At 43.5% G+C, this 26320-nt stretch overlaps 1 protein-coding gene and 1 pseudogene across 3 annotated transcripts; both read right to left on the bottom strand.

The window, feature by feature from the left end:
• Nucleotides 1–3137: 3137 nt before the first annotated feature.
• On the bottom strand, nucleotides 3138–7962 carry LOC106567070 (cysteine sulfinic acid decarboxylase-like; annotated as a pseudogene). Its single transcript, XR_014380092.1, has 5 exons — nucleotides 5683–7962; nucleotides 5379–5578; nucleotides 5149–5200; nucleotides 4967–5056; nucleotides 3138–4844 (listed from the first exon to the last, which is right to left on the bottom strand). The product of XR_014380092.1 is annotated as a cysteine sulfinic acid decarboxylase-like (transcript).
• Nucleotides 7963–12420: 4458 nt separating this feature from the next.
• Nucleotides 12421–16538, bottom strand: LOC145850331 (uncharacterized). Of its 2 annotated transcripts, none has more exons than XM_082960109.1 (4): nucleotides 16237–16538; nucleotides 14226–14597; nucleotides 14030–14110; nucleotides 12421–13907 (listed from the first exon to the last, which is right to left on the bottom strand). In XM_082960109.1, the coding sequence occupies exons 2-4, from the start codon at nucleotides 14563–14565 to the stop codon at nucleotides 13615–13617; spliced, it is 714 nt and encodes a 237-aa protein (XP_082816235.1). In that variant the 5' UTR covers nucleotides 14566–14597; nucleotides 16237–16538; the 3' UTR covers nucleotides 12421–13614. The 2 variants fall into 2 exon arrangements, with proteins under 2 accessions (XP_082816235.1, XP_082816236.1); XM_082960110.1 differs by having other exon boundaries at nucleotides 14232–14597.
• Nucleotides 16539–26320: the final 9782 nt, after the last annotated feature.

Raw genomic sequence — 26320 nt, 5'->3', positions numbered from 1 at the left:
GAGGGAGGTACTCAGCCGCTATGGGTACAGCCTGGCCCGTTGAGCCCAACTGGAGGTTCGTGGCGAAGCTTCCCCCGAGCCCAGATGAGCGACCTACTGTACATCACCAGGGCATGGCTCCTAACCGACATAGCCACCCACCTGGTAATCAACAAAGTGGTCATGGATTGCTTCTTACGGGCGCTACCTCACAACATGAGGGCGGAGAGCGTACGTGCGCCCCGGACTTTGGAGGACTTCTTGGGAGCTGTGGAGAAGCACCAGAATACCGAGGCCCTGCTGAAGGGGACGCAGGCCGAGTCCGGTATCCGTCGGAGGGGAAGGATGACACCACTACCGTACTCTCCAATCTGACAGTCAGCCGGGCTAAAGGACTGCAGACCCGCGGAGAGACAGCTGGGGGAGAGTCGACCCGCCGCCGACCCCAGGTGGATGAAGACCAAAGGAGGTGTTTTGAGTGTGGCGCCCGGGGACACCTCACATGGAATTGCCTGGGTCGAGAGAAGTCAATTCCATCAGCGGGCCCCGGAAACGAGCTGGGCCATGCAGTAAACTACGTCACCTCCTGTTGGGCCCAAGTCGACGGTCATGACACACTCTGTTGGATAACGCTCATACTATCGTGCCTGCTGGCCCATCCGAGCGACCATGGTGATGTCCATCTCCTGTGTCCACGGCGACACCAAGAGGTATTTGACCAGGCAAGCAACCATCTTGATGCCACAAGGGAGCTGCCAGATAGTGGTGGGTGCCAGGGAGATGGAAACCCCAACAGATTTACCACATTAACCTATTGAAGAGGTGGCACTTGAGGACAGCCTTGGCCGTGTTGCGGTCAAAACCCGGGACATCGACAGGAGCAGTGGTGGTCCCGAGCAATGTGGACCTCGGACCGGCCCAGAAGCAAGCACTCCGGGAGCTCAGGGATTGGGACACCACCGTCAAATCGGAACGACCCTCTTTGAACACCACGTCCACACCCGGCCCGGAGAAACGGTACAAAAGAGGCCATACCGGATCCCCAAGGCCCGACGGAAGGCCGCGCAGCAGGAGGTGGATCATCAAGGTTTCCCACAGCGCATGGTGCAGCCCCATCATGTTGGTGCCCAAACCTGGCAGTAGTCTCTGTTTCTGCAATGACTTCCAGGGGGTAAACGACATCAGTTGTTCGACGCCTACCCCATGCCGAGGGTGGACGAGCTCATCGACCGGTTGGGAAAGGCCCGGTACATCAGCACCCTGGACATGACCAAGGGATATTGGCAGGTAGCCTTGGCAGCCTCCTCCCGGGAGAAGACGGCATTCTCGACACGGGACGGCTTATACCAATACCGAGTCCTCCCGTTCGGTCTCCATGGAGCCCCGCCTATTATCCAGTGCCTGATGGACCGACCCGACCCCACCAACAGTACGCAGCGATCTATTTGGATGACATCATTGTCCACAGCCAAGGTTGGGAAGAGCACCTGAAGCGCCTCCAGGTGGTACTGGACACGTTCAGGCAAGCCGGGTTGACAGTGAATCCCAAGAAATGCAAGCTGGCGTTCAAGGAAATGGAGTACCTGGGGTATCTGATTGGATGCAGGAACATCAAGCCCCAGGAGAGGGAGGTCGAGGCGGTTTGTGACTGGCCTGTACCAAGAGATTGGTTCTTCCTGGGGCTATAACTTTGCAGCTATAGCCTCCCCCTTTTCCGATCTGACCAGGGCCCACCTCCTGAAAACAGTGAAGTGGTCAGATGAGGCCGAAGTGGCTTTCAGGGGCTGTCCTGACCCAGGTACACAATGGGAAAAGAGTGTCTAGTGGAGAAGTGGGCACTAGACTCTTTAGTAATACCTGTTGGGCACCCAATTCACCCTGGTCACAGACCATGCTCCCCTGGTCTGGATGGCCAGGGGAAGGGACACGAACGATCGAGTCACCAGGTAGATGTCTTCCCTTCAATGCTTCTCTTTTTCTGTTGTGCACAGGTCAGGGGAGAAGCACGGGAACGCGAAAGCCCTATCGAGAAGGGAGACGTACATAGCCCTGTCGGGGAGGGGGCAGTCGTCAGTGCGAAGGGGGGGGGGGAGGACTCGTCGAGGCCTGGTGACAGACGCAGTACTGCAGACAAGCCATCAGGGCAAGACTCGTCGAGGCCTGGTGACAGACGGAGTCTACATCACGCAGCGATGGCGCCCTCTGCTGGATGTGCCAGGTCTCAACGGGTCAAGGACTAACTGGGTCTGATTTGAGGCTGGTGAGTAATCAAGTGGCTGATTGCTCACCAGCCGTACGTGGCCCCTTAAGCTGCCAGGAGGGCAGCACACGGGAGGGTAGCACACGGGAGGGTTTGAGGTAGTGAGAGGTTGCTGTCCTCACAGTCTGCTAGATCCGAAGGGCTCAGTGTTCTACCCCAGAGGAGACAGCATTCCCTGGAACCTAGAACACGGTAACCCGGAAGAGGTCTCCTGGAGAGACCGATTTTTCTTTTCTTTGTTTTATATAAACACCCTTGAAACTGATATCACACTTGTCTGATCTGTGTAAACATCTTGATCAAACCCCCTGGTCTGCCACAGTACCTATATTAACAATAAAAAATACATATTAAACTGGAGCCTGCACACCCAGCAGCGTTGGTCTGCTTCTGTTCCAGCCCAGCACTAACACACCTGATTCCATGGATCAAACCTAATTACACTGAATAAAAATATAAACGTTACATGTGCTGAAATAAAAAATCCCCAAAATATTATTTCTCTCATTTTGTGCACAAATTTGTTTACGTCCCTGTTAGTGAGCATTTATATTTTGCCAAGATAATCCATCCACATCAATAAGCTGATTAAAACAGCATGATCATTACACAGGTACACCTTGTGCTGGGGACAATAAAAGGCCACTTTAAAATGAGCAGTTTTGTCACAGCACAATGCCACAGATGTCTCAAGTTTTGAGGGAGTGTGCAATTGGCATGCTGACTGCAGGAATGTCCACCAGCGCTGTTGCTAGAGAATTGAATGTTAATTTCTCTACCACAAACTGCCTCCAACGTTGTTTTAGAGAATTTGGCAGTAGGTCCAACCGGCCTCACAATCACAGACCACGTGTAACTACGCCAGCCCAGGACCTCCACATTCGGCTTTTTCCCCTGCGAATCGTCTGAGAGGAGGTGGGGGGGCTGTATTCCTTTAAATGAACTGTAACCCAGTACAAAATGTGCGTTTATATTTTTGTTCAGTATAGTTGACAATTACGTACTATTGCTGGGCTGGAATAGAACTCTGCTCACCCAGATAATCAGTGGAACAAGGTTGGCCATCTCTGGTATGCACTTGTTTTTATTCACCTGGTTAGCATAACAGCTAAACTTAAACTCAAAATCGATGAGACTTACCAGTGGGTTCCGGTCTTTACGGGCAAAAAGGTTTCTTCGCTTTTCTGACAGTTCTTGAGTCTTTTCTCCTTTGGGTTTCATGATAGCGAGTAATCTGTAGAAATATTTTTTCCCCTGTTGTCTTTCCTGCCTTGTTAGAGCAGCAAAATACTGCACAGAAATTGACTGTGGTGACAATCAACTAGTTTTAAGCACTGTTATCATGCAGCTTGGGGTAGCCACTCAGCTATTGTTGTCAAAATAATTGATGCAGTGGTCTTCCAACATGGCCGCCACAAGGCGTCATACATCAACTGGCAACATTTGTACCTACTCCCTGAAGAAGGCTGCAAAGTAATGAAGTAAGCTTTATGCAACATCTTTTTGAGTGCGGACCCATCACACCTTTTATCGCTCTACAGTGGGAATTTCTCTCATAAGAATCCCCTAAAATCATCATGTTCTAGGCTACATGAACATATAGAAGGCCATACAATATACATGGATTAGGTTTATTACTGTGCCACATACCATTTCAGACACTTTGTAGTGCATCTTTCTCTTCACTCAGTGCCATTAGAGTAGACTAATGAGCATTAGCAGTAGTTTATGTGTCGGGGGGCTAGGGTCAGTCTGTTACATCTGGAGTATTTCTCTTGTCTTATCTGGTGTCCTGTGTGAATTTAAATATGCTCTCTCTAATTCTCTTTCTTTCTTTCTCTCGGAGGACCTGAGCCCTAGGACCATGCCTCAGGACTACCTGGCATGATGACTCCTTGCTGTCCCCAGTCCACCTGGCCGTGCTGCAGCTCCAGTTTCAACTGTTCTGCCTGCGGCTATGGAACCCTGACTTGTTCACCGGACGTGCTTGTTGCACCCTCGACAACTACTATGATTATTATTATTTGACCATGCTGGTCATTTATGAACATTTTAACATCTTGACCATGTTCTGTTATAATATCAACCCGGCACAGCCAGAAGAGGACTGGCCACCCCTCATAGCCTGGTTCCTCTCTAGGTTTCTTCCTAGGTTTTTGGCCTTTCTCGGGAGTTTTTCCTAGGGAGTTTTTCCTAGCCATCGTCCTTCTTTCACATGCATCGCTTGCTGTTTGGGGTTTTAGGCTGGGTTTCTGTACAGCACTTTGAGATATCAGCTGATGTACGAAGGGCTATATAAATACATTTGATTTGATTTGCCTAGTAATAATATAGATTTTTTAAACAGACAAAAAAAAACAGACAGACGTCTGATGCTGAGAGTCACAAGATGAAAGACAGTGACAAAACAATGTTTAGGTAATGATGACTATCAGAGATCATTCCCTAGCCTCTCAATCTCATCTAGAAAGAAGATCATATCTTGTCGGGAGAGCTGCGGGGAGACAACTATCATGCGTAAGAAGTTGACTCGTCCACACTGAGGCTGGTAGCCCACCATCATGGTCCCCTGCTTCATCATTCGCTCCTTGATCACTGGACCCACCTAGTGAGTGAGAAGATCAAAGAATTATGTCATCCAAACACTGTATACTGTATTATACTATCTTAAGTTGACAAATTGAGGTAAGAATATTGTCATCACCATAAACTACTTCATACACCAACCTCTGACAATCTATTTTGATAATCTGGACTGTTCTCCTTTCCTCTCAAGCTGGGTGGTATGAACCGGAAACACACGTCCACAAACTCAGGCTGTTCAATGGGACCAGAGCAGAAGACCTTGGTGAGATGAAAACGTGACAAGAAAGATTTTTTTTAGTGTGTACTATTTAATAAAACCTTACCTTTCCTATAAGTTGAAACCCTTCTCATTTCTGCATCTCCTCTACCAGATAACTATGGGACAGACAACACAAATTAGTCATTATATTACATGTAAAACATTCATTGACATATATTCTATTAAAATCTTTAAATCTATGATGAGGAGATTGAGTTGTTTTATTTAGAACGTGAGCCATGGGGTTGTACCCAATACCCATGAAGATATAGCCTATGGGCTATGTGGTTGTACCTTGTATGGGCGAAAGCCCTGTTTACACGCTCTGCCAAGCCATGTGAGCCCACTGCTTTCCACATCAACCACAGCTATAGACAGTCTACCTTACGGCCACACTGTATCGACTTGTCCCCTGTGTCCAGACTCATGTCATAGAACTTATCCTGCTGGAACAGGTAGGTTGCATTTGCGCTGTGGCAATGCTTCAAAAGGCTCTGTGGAAAAGGAGAACAGATTCTGAGGTTTCGCTGAAGAATAAGAATGAAGAGGAAACAAATAACATGGAAATAAAATGTCTGGTAAGAAGGTGTTGTCTTACCATGGTATCCTTGAGCGGAATGGCTGAACACTGCAAGCCCGTCTGCAGCATTTTGGTGTGGATTCCAAGTCATTGAATCGGCTCTGATCACAAACACATTATTACATTCTGGACATTAGTTTTAATCCCAACCACCGTAGGCAAAAGTATGCACCTGACCAGACTCACACCTTTCAATTCCTCTCATGAGATGTCTATGTTCCTTTGAGAAAAAGACACTCCCTCCCCAAGCTGCCTGTGTCAAACAACAAGAGAACACCAGTCTATTCTTCAGCTCAAAATGGTCACCCTCCCAAATTAAATTAGACTGTGGCACTGGCTATCTTTGTTTGAGATTGGGGCATACAGTTGGATGGATCAACATAACCGATGGCATCGGACTTGCACTTCATCTCCACATTAGATCACTGTTGTGTGAAAACATCTGCCAACGTTTGAGTGTAGAGTGAAACATCACTTTAAGATCTCACATCTACATGCATCCACAACCCCTGTCTGTCACAGATGTCAGCTATGGGCTCTAGTGGGTTAAAGGCTCCATGTTCAGTTGTTCCTGAGGTGGCAGGAATGGGAATGCCTCCTGGTGGAAGAGAGGGGTAATGAAAGATGTCCTGTCATCTTTATTTCTGGTATGTAGTGTGTACATCTGGGGCTCTTTCTCAATTCATCTTTCATCCTCTGTCCGCCTCCTTCTCAAAAGGCATTGGAGAAGAAGGTCCGAGAGGAGGGACCTTGGAACTTCTCCTCCAATTTGGTTGCGAAGGAGGCGAGGAGAGAGGATGCAAGGAATCGCAGATAGACAAATGGAGAAAGAGCCAGGGCCACCCAACCCAGCTCCTGGAGAGGTACCATCCTATAGGACAGTACAGGAGGGTAGCTCTCCAAGAACAGGGCTAGGCAGCCTTGGTGTAAATGATCTACTAGGATCTGAGAGTTCCTAGTAGTCTACCGGCAAATCCTAGTAGTCTATCAGCAAACCACAACTATACAACTTTGCAGGCAGGCAAACTGACTCAGAGGGGTGAGTTAAATGCGGAAGACACATTTCGTTAAATGCATTCAGTTGCGCAACTGACTAGGTATTCCCTTTCCCTTCCCTATTCCTTTGTTACAAAACATACTTATGTTCTTATTTAAGGTTTTGTTTCCCTTACTGTATATCACAGCACATAACATTTCTGAATGTATTAACACTTCATGGTAAACAGTAAACTTGCTTGTGATTTCGCCAGCTCAATTTTCTCATCAAGGTCCTCTGGAATCATGCAACCCCTGTAAGACAACAGAGAACACTTGTTCAAATCTGTAAATTATGTACAAGGACTGTACAAAACATTAAGAACACCTTCCTAATATTGAGTTGCACCCCCTTTTGCCGTCAGAACAGCCTCAATTAATTGGGGCATGGACTCAACAAGGTGTCTAAAGCGTTCCACAGGGATGCTGGTCCATGTTGACTCCAATGCTTCCCACAGTTGTGTCAAGTTGGCTGGATGTCCTTTGGGTAGTGGACCATTCTTGATACACACAGGAAACTGTTGAGCATGGAAAAACCCAGCAGCGTTGTTGTTCTTGACACACTCAAACCAGTGCACCTGGCAACTACTACCATACCCTGTTCAATGACATTTTGTCTTGCCCATTCACCCTCTGAATGGCACAAATACACGGTCCAAGTCTCAATTGTTTCAAAGCTTAAAAATCCTTAAAAATGTCTTCTCCCCTTCATCTATACTGACTGGTGTGGATTTAACAGGTGACATCAATAAGGGATCATATCTTTCACCTGTATTCACCTGGTCAGTCTATGTCATTGAAAGAGAAGATGTTCTTAATGTTTTGTATACTCAGTATATGCATGTGATGATAATGAGATGACTGACAAGAGGGTCACAAAGAAAGAATGATTCCGGTCACTTTACCGATCATCCACTTTGATCTGGAACACATTCTCTGTCCCAATGCCCTGAAATGTAGCTGCTTTCGTCACAGAGTAGTGTCTCTGGATGAAAGTTTGGGTATAATGAATGAATGGGAAATTGAATATTGTATTACTACAACCATACTGTCCATTTTCCCGTATCTTTTGAGATGTGAAGACAGCCAGTGGAGGGAGGGCCCACAGTCCCTTGAGTTTCACTTCTGGGAAGGTGTGGTATGGTGCCACGTTCATGGCATACATGTTAGACACAGAGCCGCCTGGGCAGAAGATGCCATCTCCCTCTGTCCACCCAACCAGAGAACGTAGTTTGGCGAGGACCTCGTCTTCCATCAGGACAAACACTGGAGCTACCTCATAGGTATACCTGTAAAGGGAATTGTACAACAGTCAATCACAAGCCTCTTCATATCATAACATACGTTATGGTATATACTATATTGCTGGAATGTAGAGACAAATTAAAAGTTATCTTCACTGTCCAAATAAATCCGTATTTATTTGGACAGTGAAGCGAAAATGTTTAATTTGTCTCTTAACTCCAGCATTTTGGATTTGAGATCAAATGTTTAACAGAACATCACCTTTTATTTGAGGGTATTTTCTTACATATCTGTTTACCATTTAGAAATGAAAGCACTTTATGCATCTGGTCCCCCCATTTGAAGGTGTCATAAGTATTTGGACAAGTTCACTTGTAGTATATTACATTTAGTCAAAAGTTGAGTATTTGGTCCCATATTCCTACCGCACAATGACTACATCATGCTTGTGACTCTACAAACTTGTTGGATGTATTTGCAGTTTGTTTTGCTTGCGTTTTGGATTATGTTGTGCCCAATATGCTGTGTGAGAAAGTTACAGAGGCACAAAGATCATATCCCCAAAACATGCTAACAGGGGAGATTCAAAAACATGTTCTGTTCTTATTTACAATAAAAGGGACTCCAAAATGACTCAATACATTATTTACCATTAATTTCTATTGGGCACAAAATTGTCGGAAACACAACCAAAACAAACTGCAAATGCATCCAACAAGTTTGGAGAGTCACAAGCTCATCACTAAGCTAAGGTCCCTGGGACTGAACAACACCTTCTGCAACCGGATCCTGGACTTCCTGACGGGCCGCCCCCATGTGGTGAGGATAGGCAACAACACTTCCGCCACGCTGACACTCAACACGGGGGCCCCTCAGGGGTGCGTGCTTAGGTCCCTCCTGTACTCCCTGTTCACCCACGACTGCATATTTTCTACTCGCTATATATAGTTATGTTATTTTCTACTCGCTATATTTTGTCATGCTATTTTCTACTCGCCATATGTAGTCATGTTAAGTAAGCATTTCACTGTTAGTCTACGAAGCATATGACGAATCAAATGAAATTGTATTTGACAAGCTTGATGTAGTCATTGCGTCGTAGGAATATAGAACCAAATACTACAAACGTTTTACTGAATTTAAAACACTTTAAGTGAATTCGTCCAAATACTTATGACATCTTCAAATGGGGGGGACCAGATGCAAAAAGTGCTTTCATTTCTAAACAGTAAAATAGATATGAATGAAAATGCCCTCAAATCTAAAATGCTGCAGTATAGTTTTAGCTTCACAGTCCAAATAAATACATAAGGAAGTGTATATGGTATGTATGGTATATATGCATATATTGCTCTCTCCTACTGGCTAGTGTTGAGAGCCTCCGTAAGGAATTGTACTGTCAAGACATGGTAATCCACCCCTGCAAAGAGCTGACTGAAGAAATGCGGAGGATCTGGAGAGAGATATGCTCTTTACTTTATTTAGTGCATGCATTCAGGACAGTTCTAAGCGATTGCATACCAAGAATCAACTGTAACCAGAACCACACTCATCTCCCCCTGTCTGTTTCCCTGTGGGGTTGGGGTAGCTCTGGTCCAGGGCGTTAGTGCTTGCTTATTAGTGAAGGAAGGCTCAGCGATAGCAAACCGCCCTAACACCCTGGACCAGAGCTTGGGCTGTGGGGGACTTACTGGTCTTGACGCTGTACTTGGCTACGCCCCGTACTCTCTGCAGCAGCTGGTGCTGGGACTTCCCGTTCTCTCTCAGCTCCAGATCCAGCAGAGCAGCCAACTCCTCCGGCTCCCGCCACTCACACACCTGTAGCCCGGGTATAACAAGCACAAGAAACCCCTGAAAATACAGCTCTGGGTAATGTGTACCTCCAAGGTTTGATTGTAATGCAAACAATCAGGTGGGAATATATCTGTTAATTTACCAGTACTTAGCCCAATGCCCAGTGGTTCCTAATTATTTTTTGCTAAACTATTTTATAATTTCTGGGGAAAAATATTTTTGAATAAAAATGGTCATTTTTTAACCTTTAACGTCAATTATCTAAAAACGTGTAAACTCAAGATTTTTTTCATATTCACATATGCTGTAGTGTAGACCCTATTTTACATAATCTAAGGTTTTTGTGTTGTGTCCCGCCATCGGTTGAGACACAACATGCTCTTGAATACAGGGTGGGTGTAATTTAAATAATATAAATAAAATTCATAGAATGGACCTGTAATTCAGACCAGTGTAATTTAGCTGGTACACCATTGAAATGAAATCATTTTTACTTAAAAACAAAACATTTCAAGAAATAATATAATTGTTTGACAACACTGTAAGCGTTTAAATGAACTCAACCATTTATCTTTTCCAGCGATGAACACATGGCTGTCTCATGGTTTGGTGGGGGTATGCAAATTCGGTCAACTTTGATCATCTTTACCTCCTGAATGTTTTGTCATTCAGGTCCAAAAAGTCACTTTCTGACCACTTCATCCATGGGCAAACATGTAAGGAAAGTTATTTTTAAATCAGAAGGGATGCTGTCAAAAAGTGATTGATTTCAAATGGACACAATGCAGGAAGTTTACAGGTTAGACAGAATTATCTTTCAACAGGAGTCATTCTAAAGTGACTGCGTTGCCATGAACTATCAATGCAGATGGTTGTGCTCTCACCACTGGTGTCCCCCAGGGCTCTGTTCTAGGCCCTCTCCTATTCTCGCTATACACCAAGTCACTTGGCTCTGTCATATCCTCACATGGTCTCTCCTATCATTGCTATGCAGACGACACACAATTAATCTTCTCCTTTCCCCCTTCTGATAACCAGGTGGCGAATCGCATCTCTGCATGTCTGGCAGACATATCAGTGTGGATGACGGATCACCACCTCAAGCTGAACCTCGGCAAGACGGAGCTGCTTTTCCTCCCGGGGAAGGACTGCCCGTTCCATGATCTCGCCATCACGGTTGACAACTCCATTGTGTCCTCCTCCCAGAGTGCTAAGAACCTTGGCATGACCCTGGACAACACCCTGTTGTTCTCCACTAACATCAAGGCGGTAACCCGATCCTGTAGGTTCATGCTCTGCAACATTCGCAGAGTACGACCCTGCCTCACACAGGAAGCGGCGCAGGTCCTAATCCAGGCACTTGTCATCTCCCGTCTGGATTACTGCAACTCGCTGTTGGCTGGGCTCCCTGCCTGTGCCATTAAACCCCTACAACTCATCCAGAACGCCGCAGCCCGTCTGGTGTTCAACCTTCCCAAGTTCTCTCACGTCACCCCGCTCCTCCGCTCTCTCCACTGGCTTCCAGTTGAAGCTCGCATCCGCTACAAGACCATGGTGCTTACCTACGGAGCCGTGAGGGGAACGGCACCTCCGTACCTTCAGGCTCTGATCAGTCCCTACACCCAAACGAGGGCACTGCGCTCATCCACCGCTGGCCTGCTGGCCCCCCTACCTCTGAGGAAGCACAGTTCCCGCTCAGCCCAGTCAAAACTGTTCACTGCTCTGGCACCCCTATGGTGGAACAAGCTCCCTCACGACGCCAGGACAGTGGAGTCAATCACCACCTTCCGGAAACACCTGAAACCCCACCTCTTTAAGGAATACCTAGGATAGGATAAAGTAATCCTTTTAATCCCCCACCCCCCTAAAAGATATAGATGCACTATTGTAAAGTGGTTGTTCCACTGGATATCATAAGGTGAATGCACCAATTTGTAAGTCGCTCTGGATAAGAGCGTCTGCTAAATGACTTAAATGTAAATGTATCTGGGGTAAGACAATGGTTAGACAGACAACTATATAAGGTGAAGCGGGGATGTGAGACCTTCTCATTGATGTCTGTGCCCTTACACAGCACCTCCTCCATGACGACTTTAAAAGCCTGGGTTAGGAAGTGCTGGCCCTGTCTGTGGTCCAGAAGTGGTTCATTCAGGCACAGCAGATCATTGGGGGAAGGTTCTGTAGTTGTCCCATAGTCTAATGAAGGAAGACAATGAGAGTTGAATAGTGACGTGGCAATCAGATGACAGTGTGACGCAAAAATACACACACACACACGAATTGAAATCAAAAAGTTTTTTGCACTACTAGTCAGATGTTTTTATTTTACATCAAAATGTTCAGAAGGAAACATCAATGTATCGTAGATATTGAGTCACAGGTTGAAAACCCTGCACAATACAGATGTACACCCTCGCCCCATCAGACAACACAAACATTCCATATCACCTCGCTCCGAAACAACACTCAGATTACTCCAGCTATTGCGAGAGGAACGCCATACCAGGTTCCAGCATCTCGCTAGTTGACGCATGGCTTAAAAAGCCTCAGTCTGTAAATGTGATGTGCATACCATAAAATATTGGTAAACAACAGTGCAAATGCATCCCATGACAATTTAATATTCAAATAGCACTTGATTTATATATCTGTACTCTGTAGTAACGTACTCGAAGAAAACGATTTCCAGAGAGCAACATGATTCATTTTAATAAATCTCCTATGGCAATAAACATCTTAGACTGTGGCTGTTAAAATGGTTACAGAACAAACCATAAGATTAAGTTGTACAAAACATTTCAAACATACCTTGGAACTGGATATACAACACACTAGGTCTATGTCGTAAATGGTCATCTGTGCAAATCTCAGAAACTGAAATCTTGTTCACAATAAACACCACATAGATAGCACTAGACCCTTAAGAATGAAGTCTGCAGTACAAAGTCCATATTCTTATATGATATGACTCATTAGCTAATGTACCTGTAACAGAGTAGCCCTGCCTGAGACAAAATAACTATACAACTACAAAAATGAGATACACACACACACACACACACACAGAACCAGTCAAAAGTTTGGCCACACCTACTCATTCAAGGGTTTTTCTTTATTTTAACATTGTAGAATAATAGCGAAGACACCAAAACTATGAAATAACACATATGGAATCAGCAAAAAAAAGTATTAAACTGATGCTCCAGATACTCAACTAGTCTAAAGAAGGCCAGTTTTATTGCTTCTTTAATCAGGACAACAGTTTCCAGCTGTGTTAACATAATTGCAAAAGGGTTTTCTAATGATCAATTAGCCTTTTAAAATGATAAACTTGGATTAGCTAACACAACGTGCCATTGGAACACAGGAGTGATGGTTGCTGATAATGGGCCTCTGTACACCTATGTAGATATTCCATTAAAAAATCTGCCGTTTCCAGCTACAATAGTCATTTACAACATCTACACTATTTCTGCTAAATTGTGCTTTTCTTTAAAAAACAAGGACATTTCTAAGTGATCCCAAACTTTTGAACGGTAGTATATATTTACAAAAAAATTATTAACAAAACAAGAGATGATGCAAAACAAACGTATAAAAGAGAGATGTTTTTTTAAAGCTGATCTGGTAAAAAAAGAACAAAATAAAAGTAAGACCAATTGTCACCCAGTCTGACCATGAGGATTTCCTCCTGGTCTAATGGTAAAGACGTTGAGTTACCATGCAGAAGACCTGGATTTACATCCCAACGGTTACGTCCTTTTCCCACTAAACCTCAACCATGGAAACACTAAAGTCTGAGGCCAAGCACTGTGGTAAATCCCTGCAGTGGAAATTATGCAATAGTAGCTAAGGGTTAGTAGTAAGGCCAGACTGCTAAGGGTCTAAGATGGGGTCCAGGAGAAAGTCAATGCTGTTTGGTGGCAAGGCCCAGTCGTCCTGGCTGAGCAGGGAGTGGAGATTGGCCGCAGTGGCCTCATGCCGCTTCAGTGTGCTCCAGTAGCGCAGCATGGCGAACACACGGTCCACATGGCTGTGTGGATAGTCCTCCAGGATCTGATCCAGCTTGACAGAGGGGATGTCTAGGGCCCCTGTACCAATTGCCCTCCAGGAGCGACCGATATTTTTAGCCACACGCATCAGATCCTTCTCCACCACCATCTTAGAGCCTGCTCAGCAACAGACGGGTCCAATATGAAACACCAGACAGACTGTCACTAGACAGTCAACATTCGAACATTTTGAATGAAATTATACCCTATATTCCCTTGTTTCAAGAGGGTCAACTCACCATCCTTGCATGTCTGTTTAGCGGGAAGGTTCTCTTCGGACTCAAATGTTTGTCCTCTCTTTCTGGTAACTTCATTTCCCTCTAGAAAAACAAAAAACATGATTTAAAAAAGGCATAATTTTTCAGTACAGTAAATATGGTAATATAGAGGGGCGACACCATCCCCCAGGTGAGTCTAAAGAGATGAGTACGGTACCTGTACCTTTTTCACCTGCAGCTCTTTGATCATTCACTGTCAGTTCCTTGAGGAACAGAAGGTTGGGAAACGTATCCTGCATTTCTTTGCCCCTCAGGAGCTGCAGAAACTGCTCTGCAGCAGCAGGTCCTTTGTTGATCACATGGTCCAGAAGGTCCTGGGCCTGTTTTGATGGGTCAGTGAGGGCTTTGACCTGCTTGTACTCATGCCGTGCCAGTAGGCTGAGGGAGTCTACATGCTGCAGCACAAAGTCAGGGTCTGCACTTAGAGTATCGATCAACTTGGGCTTCAGACGACGCAGTACCTGCTGGGCGCCACCTAGGGGTTCTTCTTCAGCCATGATCAGCTAGCTATCCCCTTATATCGCTGGACCTGAGAAAATGATGCATTACAGTAGCTATCATTAAATCTGCAAATGAAAGCTGTTATGCAAACTGGCATTCATTCTCATCAAATGTAGGCCTATAGTTTGATTTCATTCATTGGAAACTTATAGTCAAAGTGAAATGCTTACAAAGATTGTGTATTTATTCCTTGTGTTATTATACTGAACAAAAATATAAACGCAACATGTTTCATGAACTGAAATAAAAGCGGACAGAAATTTCCCATATGCACCAAAAGCTTATTTCGCTCATATTTTGTACACAAATGTGTTTACATCCCTGTGAGGGAGCATTTCTCCATTACCAAAATAATTCATCCACATAACAGGTGTGGCATATCAAGAAGCTGATTAAACAGCATGATCATTACACAGGTGCTGGGGACAATAAAAGGCCACTAAAATGTGCAGTTGTGTCACAACACAATGTCTGAAGTTAAGGTCGCGCGCAATTGGCATACTGACTGCAGGAATGTCCACCAGAACTGCTGCCAGAGAATATAATGTTCAATTCTCTACCATAAACCGCCTCCGTTGTTTTAGAGAATTAGGCAGTATGTCCAACCAGCCTCGCAACCGCAGACCACATGGAACCACGCCAGCCCAGGACCTCCACATCCGGCTTCTTGACCTGCGGGATCGTCTTAGACCAGCCACCCGGATAGCTGACGTAACTGAGGAAGGAGTATTTCTGTCTGTAATAAAGCCCTTGTGTAGGGAAAACCACATTCTGATTGGCTTGGGCCTGGCTCCCAAGTGGATGGGCCTATGCCCTCCCAGGCCCACATCCATGCCCAGTCATGTAAAATCCATAGATTAGGGCCTAACATATTTATTTCAATTGACTGATTTCTTTATATGAACTAACTCAGTAAAATCGTTGCGTTTATATTTCTGTTTAGTATATTTATTTCTGGGTTTTATTTATCAACTATTTATCTTTTTTCCCTCTGCATTGTTGGGAAAGGCGGTAAGTAAGCGTTTCACTGTTTGTCTACACCTGTTTACGAAGTGTGACAATTAAAATGTTATTTGAAGTTGTCAACTGTGCCCTCCCTTGAAGCATTTGGCTGCCTGATTTGCATACTGCTAATTTGGCCAGGTAAACATTTGAACGTGACGACCTGATAATGGTAGCCTACTTTTTTGGCTTTAAATTGAGATTACATTTTTTCGTGGATCGAGGTAGATTTAAGCATTTACTGATTTCAGCTCCCAAATGACTTCTGCGCCCAAACATTTGACTGCAATTACACACAACATTGTTCTGTGTAATTGTGGGCTATTATTTGGGTGCAGGTGCTAGTCAGAACTAGGAAACATCCAACTTGCTAACTGCTTGAACAGGACACTTGTCTAACTACAACCAGTTAACAAGTCTGAAATGTCCATGTTCTTGTTCCGACTAGCATTTGAATGCGGCAAGTCGGCTAACGTTACTTATCGAAAAGACTCGAAATACCCATAACTAAATAATGCAGTCTTGGTAGAGTTTTGTTGATGTCTGTAAGCAGGAAGTCGCCCCATTATCTTTAACTCGAGCTAAATGCATTTTTAACGCACAGAACCAAAACATCATTAGCTGAATGTTTTTATTTTATGATAAAATCGTATGCAACTTCTTACCAGACACGTTTGAACACACCAGGAGACCCTTCTTCTTCTGTGGGTTTGATGGCGGACTACAACCCAAAAGGGTCTATTGCCGCCACCAACTGGACGGGTTGAAACCAAAACAAGGTAAAAGGAAAACCCATACGTGATAGGGAAACTAACTTAATCCACCCAAATAAAAATAGTACATTAGCAAAACAAAACTCCTTCTTCCTTCAATTCCCCATATCTCCCTTCTCAGGCTCTAGGGCCTGAGAGGGTGGTACGGCTTGTACCAGAAACCGCTCCGCTGCTTCCACAATGATTTCTATCTTCCTGGACCTTCTCTCCACCTTTGCAGTACCATTTATCACCATAGCTATAAAGGCCACAACATCCACCTTCTTAACTTTTAAAATGTCAGGATCCTGCTGGTGAAAGGCAACCCCTGCAGCCTGCAGTGAAGGCCTATCTTCCACCATGGACTCTTCGAGTGTCCCATTCACAGCCTCAACCCTTTTAACAGCAGCTGCATATGATATGCTCTGGATAGCCCTGACTTTGGCCCCCTCATTCTCTTTCACCCTTGTGGATATTCGAAAAGATGTGGCATCATGGTTCCCACCAGAATTGCAACATATCACTTTTATAACACATATGATCTTTTCCCCAACTTGGATATCTCGGCTTCTCCCTTTGCAAACACTTGACACATGACCAAAAGCTTTACAATGCATTGGTCTTGGGATAAATGCTCTGACACTGTAGTTAATATACCCTAACTGCACTTGATTAGGGAGAGACTACATATCAAAAGAACAGATAGACATGCCTTTTTCTTCATTCACCACACAATTAATCCGACATGCATCAATCACTCCAATAATATTTTCAATCTCTTCAACATCTACTTCCCACGAGACGCCAGATATAACCCCCTTGAGGGGTGCTCTGTTCCTAAGAGATGCAAACAACACTTCAAACTTATCAAATCAGGTGAGACCCAACACACATTTCTTCTGATCCCCAGGAGCACAAAAAAATCGAAGCCAGCCCGCCTCTCGTGATCCTAACAGACTTCACTCTACCCAGCCGACTAAAAACGAGGGCTGAGGGGCTTACGTTGCAAACTTCCCTTGCTTGGCTAATCATTTGGACCACCCTCCAAGATGGTGACAGGGATTCCCCCAAGGGCATAAGGCAAGGGTAAGTGGACGAGGTTGTGTCTTAAGTGTTTGGACCACCAGAAGACCCCTGTAGCGACTACTATCTTCTTTTTCTATGATATAATGGCGGTCTGCAAACAAATGTTAAAGAAGCATGCCGCCACCTACTGTGCTGGAGTGTGTGGTCAATCACGGTTTATAACATTTCTAAATCCTCCTACCTAACTCCGTACTTCTGAAAAAGTAAAAAAGAACCCTACTAACTTCTAATTGACCCTCCCCCATCCCTAAAATCCCTTCCAAAACCCCCCAACCCGTCCAACCTCAATGACCCTAAACTTCAATCTTTCCCACTCTTCAACATACTTACAACAATATAGCGACACATGCTCCACCGTTTCATCGACCATACACTCCAGACACAAACCATTCACATGCTTGCCAACCAGATGTAATGACGAGTTCAATGTCCTAAGCACAATCGAGCAAACACCACCTCTTTCTTCCTAATCTGACCTTTGAATCTTAGTCCACCGACCTTTCTTTAGAGGGCATATAAATGCTGGCCCTTGGGCTCAGAGTCCCATCTCTTCTGCCACACATCTATCAAAATGTCTCTGATCTTACATCTGGCCTCACCTCTACCCAGTGGAACATTAATATCAATTATATCTTGTTTCAAAGCTCTTTTGGCTAACTTGTCTACAATTTCATTCCCTTCCACACCTGAATGTGCTGGGACTCTCACTACTACACCCAGTCCCAGCACATTCGGGTGTGGAAGGGAATGAAATTGTAGACCACAACATAATAACATTCATACCTCCAATAGTAGGTCACTCCGATTAGATTTACAAGATGATAAACTACTCAATACAGACAGAGAATCTGAGCATATTATAATTCTAACAGGTTGTACCCACTGGAGGGCAACTAGTATCGCGAAACAGTTCAACTGAGTCTACATATCTGCACATCAAATTCAGGAACGTAAACACCTGCTCCTGTGTGCCCACTATCTGGGTTATTGGATCCATCTGTGAAAAGTGGTAAAAAAGCATAAAAACTTCTACCAATGTAATTGTCAACCAGTTTCGCTATATCACTAACTTCTGACCAATCTTTCCTTATATCTACCAAGGTTAGATTAACAACAGGATCTGGGAGTAACCATGGAGGAACATCCCCTATCAATACAGAAGGGCCAATCTCCAACTCCCTCAAACCCCTCTCATCAACAAGCTTTCCAACTGTCCAACCAAAACCACTGCCTTGTCTACTAGTATATTCCCAACAGTCATCTAGAACAGTAGCAGTGTGATTCTCAACCTCACAGCCTTTCAACCTAACCCAATAAGCGAATGACAATTTGTTATGCCGTATATCCAAAGGCATCTCACCTGCTTTCACTAGTAAGGCATATACAGATGTTAATTTAAATTCACCAATACATATCCTTAGAGCTGTATACTGGATTCTGTCCAGCCTCTGAAGCCAAGATTTCACCGCTGTTCCATAAACTATACACCCATAATCAATTGTCGTCCTGATCAGAGCTCTATAAATATCCATCAACGATTGTCTGTCAGCACCCCATTCATAACCAGAGACCGAGCGCATAAGATTCACCACATTCTTACACTTTGTTTCAACATTTATGACATGATCTTTCCATGTATATCGCTCATTGAATCATAGACCCAAATATTTATACTTAGAAACCCTCCTCATAGGCTGTCCATACAGAAATAACTGTATATTATCACAATCAGCAACTTTATTCTTCGAGAAGAACATACAAGACTTCGCCACCGACAATTTAAAACCCCAGTTAATCGACCATCTTTCAACATCCACTATAGCTTGTTGAATAAATTCGATCACACGAGACACATTCCTTCCCCTCTTCCAAATGTACGATCTTCTTCTTTGAGTTTTTTATTGGCGGATCACAACCAACTGACAGGTGCATACACCGCCACCTACTGTACTGGGGTGTGAGGCCGGTAACCAACTGTCTATACCACAATATTCTCTTAATTAACCCTGAATTTCGAACACAGGAGGTTGGTGACAAATACATCAATTTGATGCCATTCCATTCGCTCCATTCCAGCTATTATTATGAGCCGTCCTCCCCTCAGCAGCTTCCTGTGATTTCGAACAAAATGCAAAAATTCCCTACAAACCTCACTATTCCCATTACCCCCACCCAAAATACCACCCAATCCCCATTCCCTTCCGACCCTGTCAAACAACCTCTCCCTTTCTGCATCGTACATTTCACAAAATAATAATACATCTTCAACCGTTTCCTCTACCATACAGCCATTACACATTCCAGTACCATGGTACCCTATCAATTTCAAAGAGCAATTCAATCCCATTCCTGTATGCCCTAATCCCATCCTACACAACATAACTTCCTCCCTTCTGTTTCCATTTCATGACACTCTATCACATTCAGATTTCCTTGTACTATCAAAATGTCTGCCCTTACTACTTTGATCTCATTGTCTCTGCCAACAATCTAACCCATTTTTCAGAATCTGTTTTCATTTCCCCTCTACCCAACTGCACCTGTATAGAGTGCCACAGTATGAGTCATAATACCCATAAAACTTAGCTGTCAAAAAAGGAAATTCCAATCGTTTCCCACCATAAATGTTTCCCATAGGGGATTTTAGAAACAGTAAGGGCTGTGTTTCCTGTAGGCTTACCCTAGTGTGACGTTTTGATAACCGTGTAAATCTCTCTAAGACAAGGTGACTGTTATCAATATATTCGGGCTCTATATCCACAATATTATTTTCCACAGCTTTTTTTTGCTATTATAACTACCATATTATTTCCATTAACTCCTGTATGAACCGAAATCCAACAGAACTGAATTTCAATACCATTTCTTTGTAAACCGAACAATAGCATCATCATTTCTAAACATAAATCCTCACGTTCAGACTTTCCAGATCTTAAACTACACAGCCTAGTATCTTCTTCATCGGTGCTGACGTGCATGGCTAGATACTTAGCACTGCCTGCAGGGTGGAGGGTGGCTGCTGCACACACTGGACTGTTGAGAGCCAGCACATGTCAAGTGAGTGCTGCATGGTTGACATTCATGAAGCCAGCTAGCTAACTCGTAAATGATTAGGTTCCTCCTGTATACGTTTTGTAAGTTAACAAAATTGCAAAAGAGTAGAGAGAAGTCATATTTTGAAGAGCAACTTGAACATGTATTTGAGCAAATTCAGTGATGAGTTCTATTACTGCTGTTGTTTACTGTTTGACTATGGAGGATGATGATCGTTCATGGCCTAGGCTGTCACCCAGTTGGTCACCAGTCTGAGTTGTTGTTGATGAGAATTGACTGGCAGTTAGAGTAGAGCATACCCTACATGACCAACAGTATGTGGACACATGCTCATCATGGGAATTAATATAGAACTGGTCTCTCCTTTGCTGCTATAACACCCTCCTCTCTTCTGGGAAGGCTTTCCACTAGATGTTGGAACATTGCTGTGGGGACTTGCTTCCATTAAGCCACAAGAACATTAGTGAGGTCGGGCACTGATGTTTGGCGATTAGGCCTGGCTCGCAGTTGGCGTTCCAATTCATCCCAAAGGTGTTCGATGGGGTCGAGGTCAAATCAAAGCACATTTGTATGGGTCACATACACATGGTTAGCAGATGTTAATGCGAGTGTAGCGAAATGGTTGTAATAGGCTGGGAGCAACAAAATTGAGTCATGGTCAGATTTGCCAAAGGGAGGGCAGGGGAGGACTTTGTATGCATTGCGGAAGTTAGATTAGCAATGGTTGAGAATGCTACTAGCCCGTGTCGCGCATTCGATATGCTGATAAAATTTAGGAAGCCTTGTTCTCAGATTAGCTTTGTTAAAATCCCCAGCTACAATAAATATGCATCGCGGAAGTTAGATTAGCAATGGTTGAGAATGCTACCAGCCCGTGTCGCACATTCGATATGCTGATAAAATTTAGGAAGCCTTATTCTCAGATTAGCTTTGTTAAAATTTGTAAGTCGCTCTGGATAAGAGCGTCTGCTAAATGACTTAAATGTAAAATGTAAATGTAAATACAGCCTCAGGATGTATGGTTTCCAGTTTACATAGAGTCCAGGGAAGTTCTTTCAGGGCCGTCGAGGTGTCTGCTTGGGGGGGATATACACGGCTGTGACTATAATTGAAGAAAATTATCTTGGTAGATAATGCGGTAGGCATTTGATTGTAAGGAATTCTAGGTCAGGTGAACAAAAGGACTGAAGTTCCTGTATGTTGTTATGATCACACCATGAGTTGTTAATCATAAGACATACACCCCACCCTTCTTCTTACCAGAGAGTTGTTTGTTTCTGTTGGCGCGATGCGTGAAGAAACCGGGTGGCTGTACCGACTCTGACATCATATCCCAAGTGAGCCATGTTTCCGTGAAACAGAGAATGTTACAATCTCTGATGTCTCTCTGGAAGGCAACTCATGCCCTAATTTCATCCACCTTGTTGTCTAGAGATTGGACATTGGCGAGTAATATGCTCGGAAGGGGTGTATGGTGTGCTCGCCTTCTCAGTCTGACCAGTAGGTAGCTCCGTCTACCTCTCCTGCGGCGACCGCGTTGTTTTGGGTCGGCCTCTGGGATAAGATCCCACACAGTGTAAGTATGCACACTACAATGCTAATACACTCCAACATAGCTCAGGTGCATCCAATTTCCTTTGATCATCCTTGAGATGTCGCTACAACTTGATTAGAGTTCTCCTTTGGCCAATTAAATTGTTTGGACATAATTTAGAAAGAAACACACCTGTCTATATAAAGTCCCACAGTTGACAGTGCATGTCAGAGCAGAAACGATACAATCAAGTCCAAGGAACTGTCCGTAGAGCTCCATGATAGGCATATATCTGGGTATATATCTGGAAAGGGTATAAAACTATTTCTAGAGTGATGAAAGTTTCCAAGAGTACAATGGTCTCCATCATTGGGAAATGGAAAAAACATGGAACTACTCAGACTCTGCCTAGAGGTGGTCGTCCGACCAAACTGAACAATTGGGCAAGAAAGACCTTGGTTAGGGAGGTGATCAAGAACCCACTGACCCCCAACAGAACTACAGAGTTCCTTGGTTGAGATGGGAGAACCCGCCAGAAGGACAACAGTCTCTACAGCTCTTCACTAATCTGGGCTTTATGGGAGAGTGGCCATAAGGAAGCCACTCCTGAGAAAAAGGCACATAACAGCACGCCTGGAGTTTAAAAAAAGGGATGTAGGAGACAAAGGCAAAATATTCTGTGGTCTGATGAAACAAAAATGTTACTATTTGGCCTAAATGCAAAGCGCTATGTCTAGAGAAAACCAGGCACAGCTCATCACCCATCTAACATCATCCCTACCATGAAGCATGGTGGTGGCGGCAGCTGTTCAGCAGCACGGTCTGGGAAAACCTTTATTTAACTAGGCAAGTCAGTTAAGAACAAATTCTTATTTACAATGACGGTCTACCTAAAGGCCTCCTGCGGGGACGGGGGCTGGGATTAAAAATAAAAATATAGGACAAATCACACATCACGACAAGAGAGACACCACAACACTCCATAAAGAGAGACCTAACACAACAACATAGCATGGCAGCAACACATGACAACACAGCATGGTAGCAACACAACATGGCAGCACCACAACATGGTAGCAGCACAAAACATGCTACAAACATTATTGGGCACAGACAACAGCACAAAGGCAAGAAGGTAGAGACAACAATACATCAGGCGAAGCAGCCACAACTGTCAGTAAGAGTGTCCATGATTGAGTCTTTGAATGAAGAGATGGAGATAAAACTGTCCAGTTTGAATGTTCTTTGCAACTAGTTCCAGTCGCTAGCTGCAGCGAACTGAAAAGAGGAGCGACCCAGGGATGTGTGTGCTTTGGGGACCTTTAGCAGAATGTGACTGGCAGAATGGATAGAGGGAAAAATGAATGGTGCCAAATACAGGCAGATCCTTGATGAGAACCTGCTTCAGAGTGCCAACAACCTTAGACTGGGGTGAAGATTTACGTTCCAACAAGACAATGACCCCAAGCATACAGCCAAAGCAATGCTGGAAATGGCTTCAGAACAAGAATGTTAAAGTCCTTGACTGGCCCAGACTTAAATCTCATTAAAAATCTGTGGAAGGACTTGAAGATTGCGGTTCACCGCTGCTCCCCATCTAGCTTAGCAGAGCTTGAGAAAATCTTCAAGGAAGAATTGGAGAAAATCCCCAAATCCAGATGTGCAAAGCTGATATAGACATACCCAAGACGACTCAAAGCTGTAATCGCTGCCAAAGGTGCTTCTACAAAGTATTGACTCAGGGGTGTAAGGGGTAAGTGAGATATTTCTGTATTTCATTTTCAATACATTTGCAAAAATGTCTTAACATGTTTGCACTTTATCATTATGTGGTATTGTGTGTAGATGGGTGAGAAAAACATATTTAATCAACTTTGAATTTAGGCTGTAACACAACTAAATGTGGAATAAGGGTATATGAATACTTTCTGAAAGCACTATCTTTGACTACAAAAACTAAATAAAATACAATGACCATCAATATTATTTTTTTCTAAACTGGGCCAAAATCTAATGGAAACCCCCCCCCCCCACACACAATGAGGTTTTCAAGCTTTATTTTCGAATGTTATGACTGGGTAGGACCAGGCGTTTTATTTTTAATTTTTATTTTAATCATGTGATCTCGAGACCAATATAGCGTCTTCTCACGTCACGTGTGAATTAATTGCCACGTGTGCATACCACGATCATCTAACATAATTATCCAATTAATTCAAAATAAATGTTCAACCATGTGGATTGACTTCAAATGAAATGCTTATCTTAAGGACATTATCAACAAACATTTTAACTTATTGTCTGTTATCAACATTATATGGGAATAATAACCATTTTATCTAAGAAAATGTAGCCTCTTTCCGTACAAAGTTAGCATTTTCATTCGCTATCCATGTAAAAACGTAAATGAAGTGGATTCATTAATATATGTGAAGAACGGAGGCGCAGTCTGGTCAAAAAAACAGAAAGCATCTCCATAATAACAGACGAATCCACTGACACAAAATACCAATATGTCCTATATATTTATTAGGAGAGCTGGGTGAAGACGTTAAAGTTGTTCTGGCTGATACAGTGTATTTACAGGCAGTGAATTATTCAACAGTAGCAGAATATCATTCTGAGTACCTGCGCTTTTATGCGAGCTTTGTGGAGGCAGAGAAGCATATCTCTCCAAATTATGTAGTCTAACAGAGTGGGAGAAATTGTTGGGTTGTTATTTCTATAGCGAATGAAAATAGGCTAGCAATTTATGTTCTGAGAATTGTCTACATTTCCCTTTGTACATTTTCTTATATAAAAAGGCTTATCAATAATGTTTGTACCACGTTTTGTGCTGCTACCATTTTGTGTTCCTGCATGTTGTGTTGCTACCATGTTTTGTCATGTTGTGTTGCTACTCTGCTGTGTTGTCATGTGTTGCTGCCTTGCTATGTTGTTGTCTTAGGTCTCTCTTGTCGTGATGTGTGTTTTGTCCTATATTTTTATTTTTAATCCCAGCCCTTGTCCCCGCAGAAGGCCTTTTGCATTTTGGTAGGCCGTCGTTGTAAATAAAAATGTGTTCTTAACTGTCTTGCCTAATGAAATAAAGGTTTAATAAATAAATCATACCCATATGTTAAGAACAGAAAACGAATGCGTTGTGAAATATTTTTGTTGATTTATATTATGTAAGACTGTTTCGTTATATCCTCCACAACCTTCTAAGGTAGAAGCATTCTTCTGAGGCAGCATAATCTTTTAGTTTTTTTTCTTCCGATGACTGTCTATCAAGCCTTTCCGTTTATAATCTGATGCTAAATTGCAGGTTTTTCAGAATATATTGTTGTCTGCAAAGAGTGTCCCAGCGGGGTATTGGCATGCTCTTTTGTTCAAAATATGTTTTTCTGGTTGAATTCAGTCTCTCCCCTTTAACTGTCACAATTGCCCCATTTTTATAACCTCAGATGATCAGGGATTGAGTCTGTTGGAGAAGATCAGCTTGAGAATCACTGATCTACAAATGGTAGAATTGCAGGAAATGAGATTTAAAACTGCTACATTTTCTGCTCGCTCATGGAATAACGTAGAATCGCAGAAAAGGAGATTTAAAACTGCACATTTTTCTCTGTGCCAACAAGAAGTGTGTGAACAGTTTGGTGTCGCATGGGTTGCGAGTTGGGGGTTTGTTACTACGCCGATAAATGCCAACATCCATCCAGACATTTGCCACCTAGGACATTTGTGTGACAGACCATCTCAAATAGTACTGGAGTACCCCTGCTATAGGCCTACACCACATAAATGGCTCTTAGCCTCCCATGCATAACCCTACTTTTATTCCCTAACACTAAGAGTAAAACTAAATCATATCAAAACTCAATAGAAATGTTTTTATCAAACTGAAACTGAATAAAAACGAGTAAATCAAGTCTGAAAAAATAAATGAAACTAAACTGAATTTCAAATCAAAATGTAAAAACTAATAGAAAATCACAAAATTGTATTAACTTTGCTCCAAAGAGAGTGATTAATCCTGAATCTGATCCACACTGGGTTTTGGCTGTTACACAACTTTGTATTCTCAAAATACTGTCTGCCATAGACATAGCTATGTGTCAGGTTACGTTCAATTCTACAGACACAGAGCCATTTCCTACACACACAGAGAAATCATGTGGTTTGGATTAGACTGTAGTGATGTGTCACTGATCTAGACTAGACCCTGGTGCCACACCATCTGAAGCTTAGCAGTCCTGTTTAACCAAATGGTAAATTAGAGGGCACAATAACAGTGTCTTAAACATCTTAGACTAGGTACAACAAGGTATAGAGGATTGTTCT

The sequence above is a fragment of the Salmo salar genome, chromosome 13, assembly GCF_965601325.2.
Source record: "Salmo salar chromosome 13, fSalSal1, whole genome shotgun sequence".
NCBI lineage: Eukaryota > Metazoa > Chordata > Actinopteri > Salmoniformes > Salmonidae > Salmo > Salmo salar.
Note: the sequence above shows the minus strand (reverse complement) of the source record. Positions and strands in the feature narration are given on the sequence as shown.

Excerpts from the sequence above, each read along its gene's own strand:
- LOC145850331 (XM_082960109.1), bottom strand. The coding sequence starts at position 14,565 with ATGGCTGAAGAAGAACCCCTAGGTGGCGCCCAGCAGGTACTGCGTCGT. Across the intron at positions 14,111-14,225 it reads TGCAGGTGAAAAAGGTACAG|AGGGAAATGAAGTTACCAGA; the intron begins GTACCGTACTCA and ends TTGTTTTTCTAG. Across the intron at positions 13,908-14,029 it reads TAAACAGACATGCAAGGATG|GCTCTAAGATGGTGGTGGAG; the intron begins GTGAGTTGACCC and ends GTTGCTGAGCAG.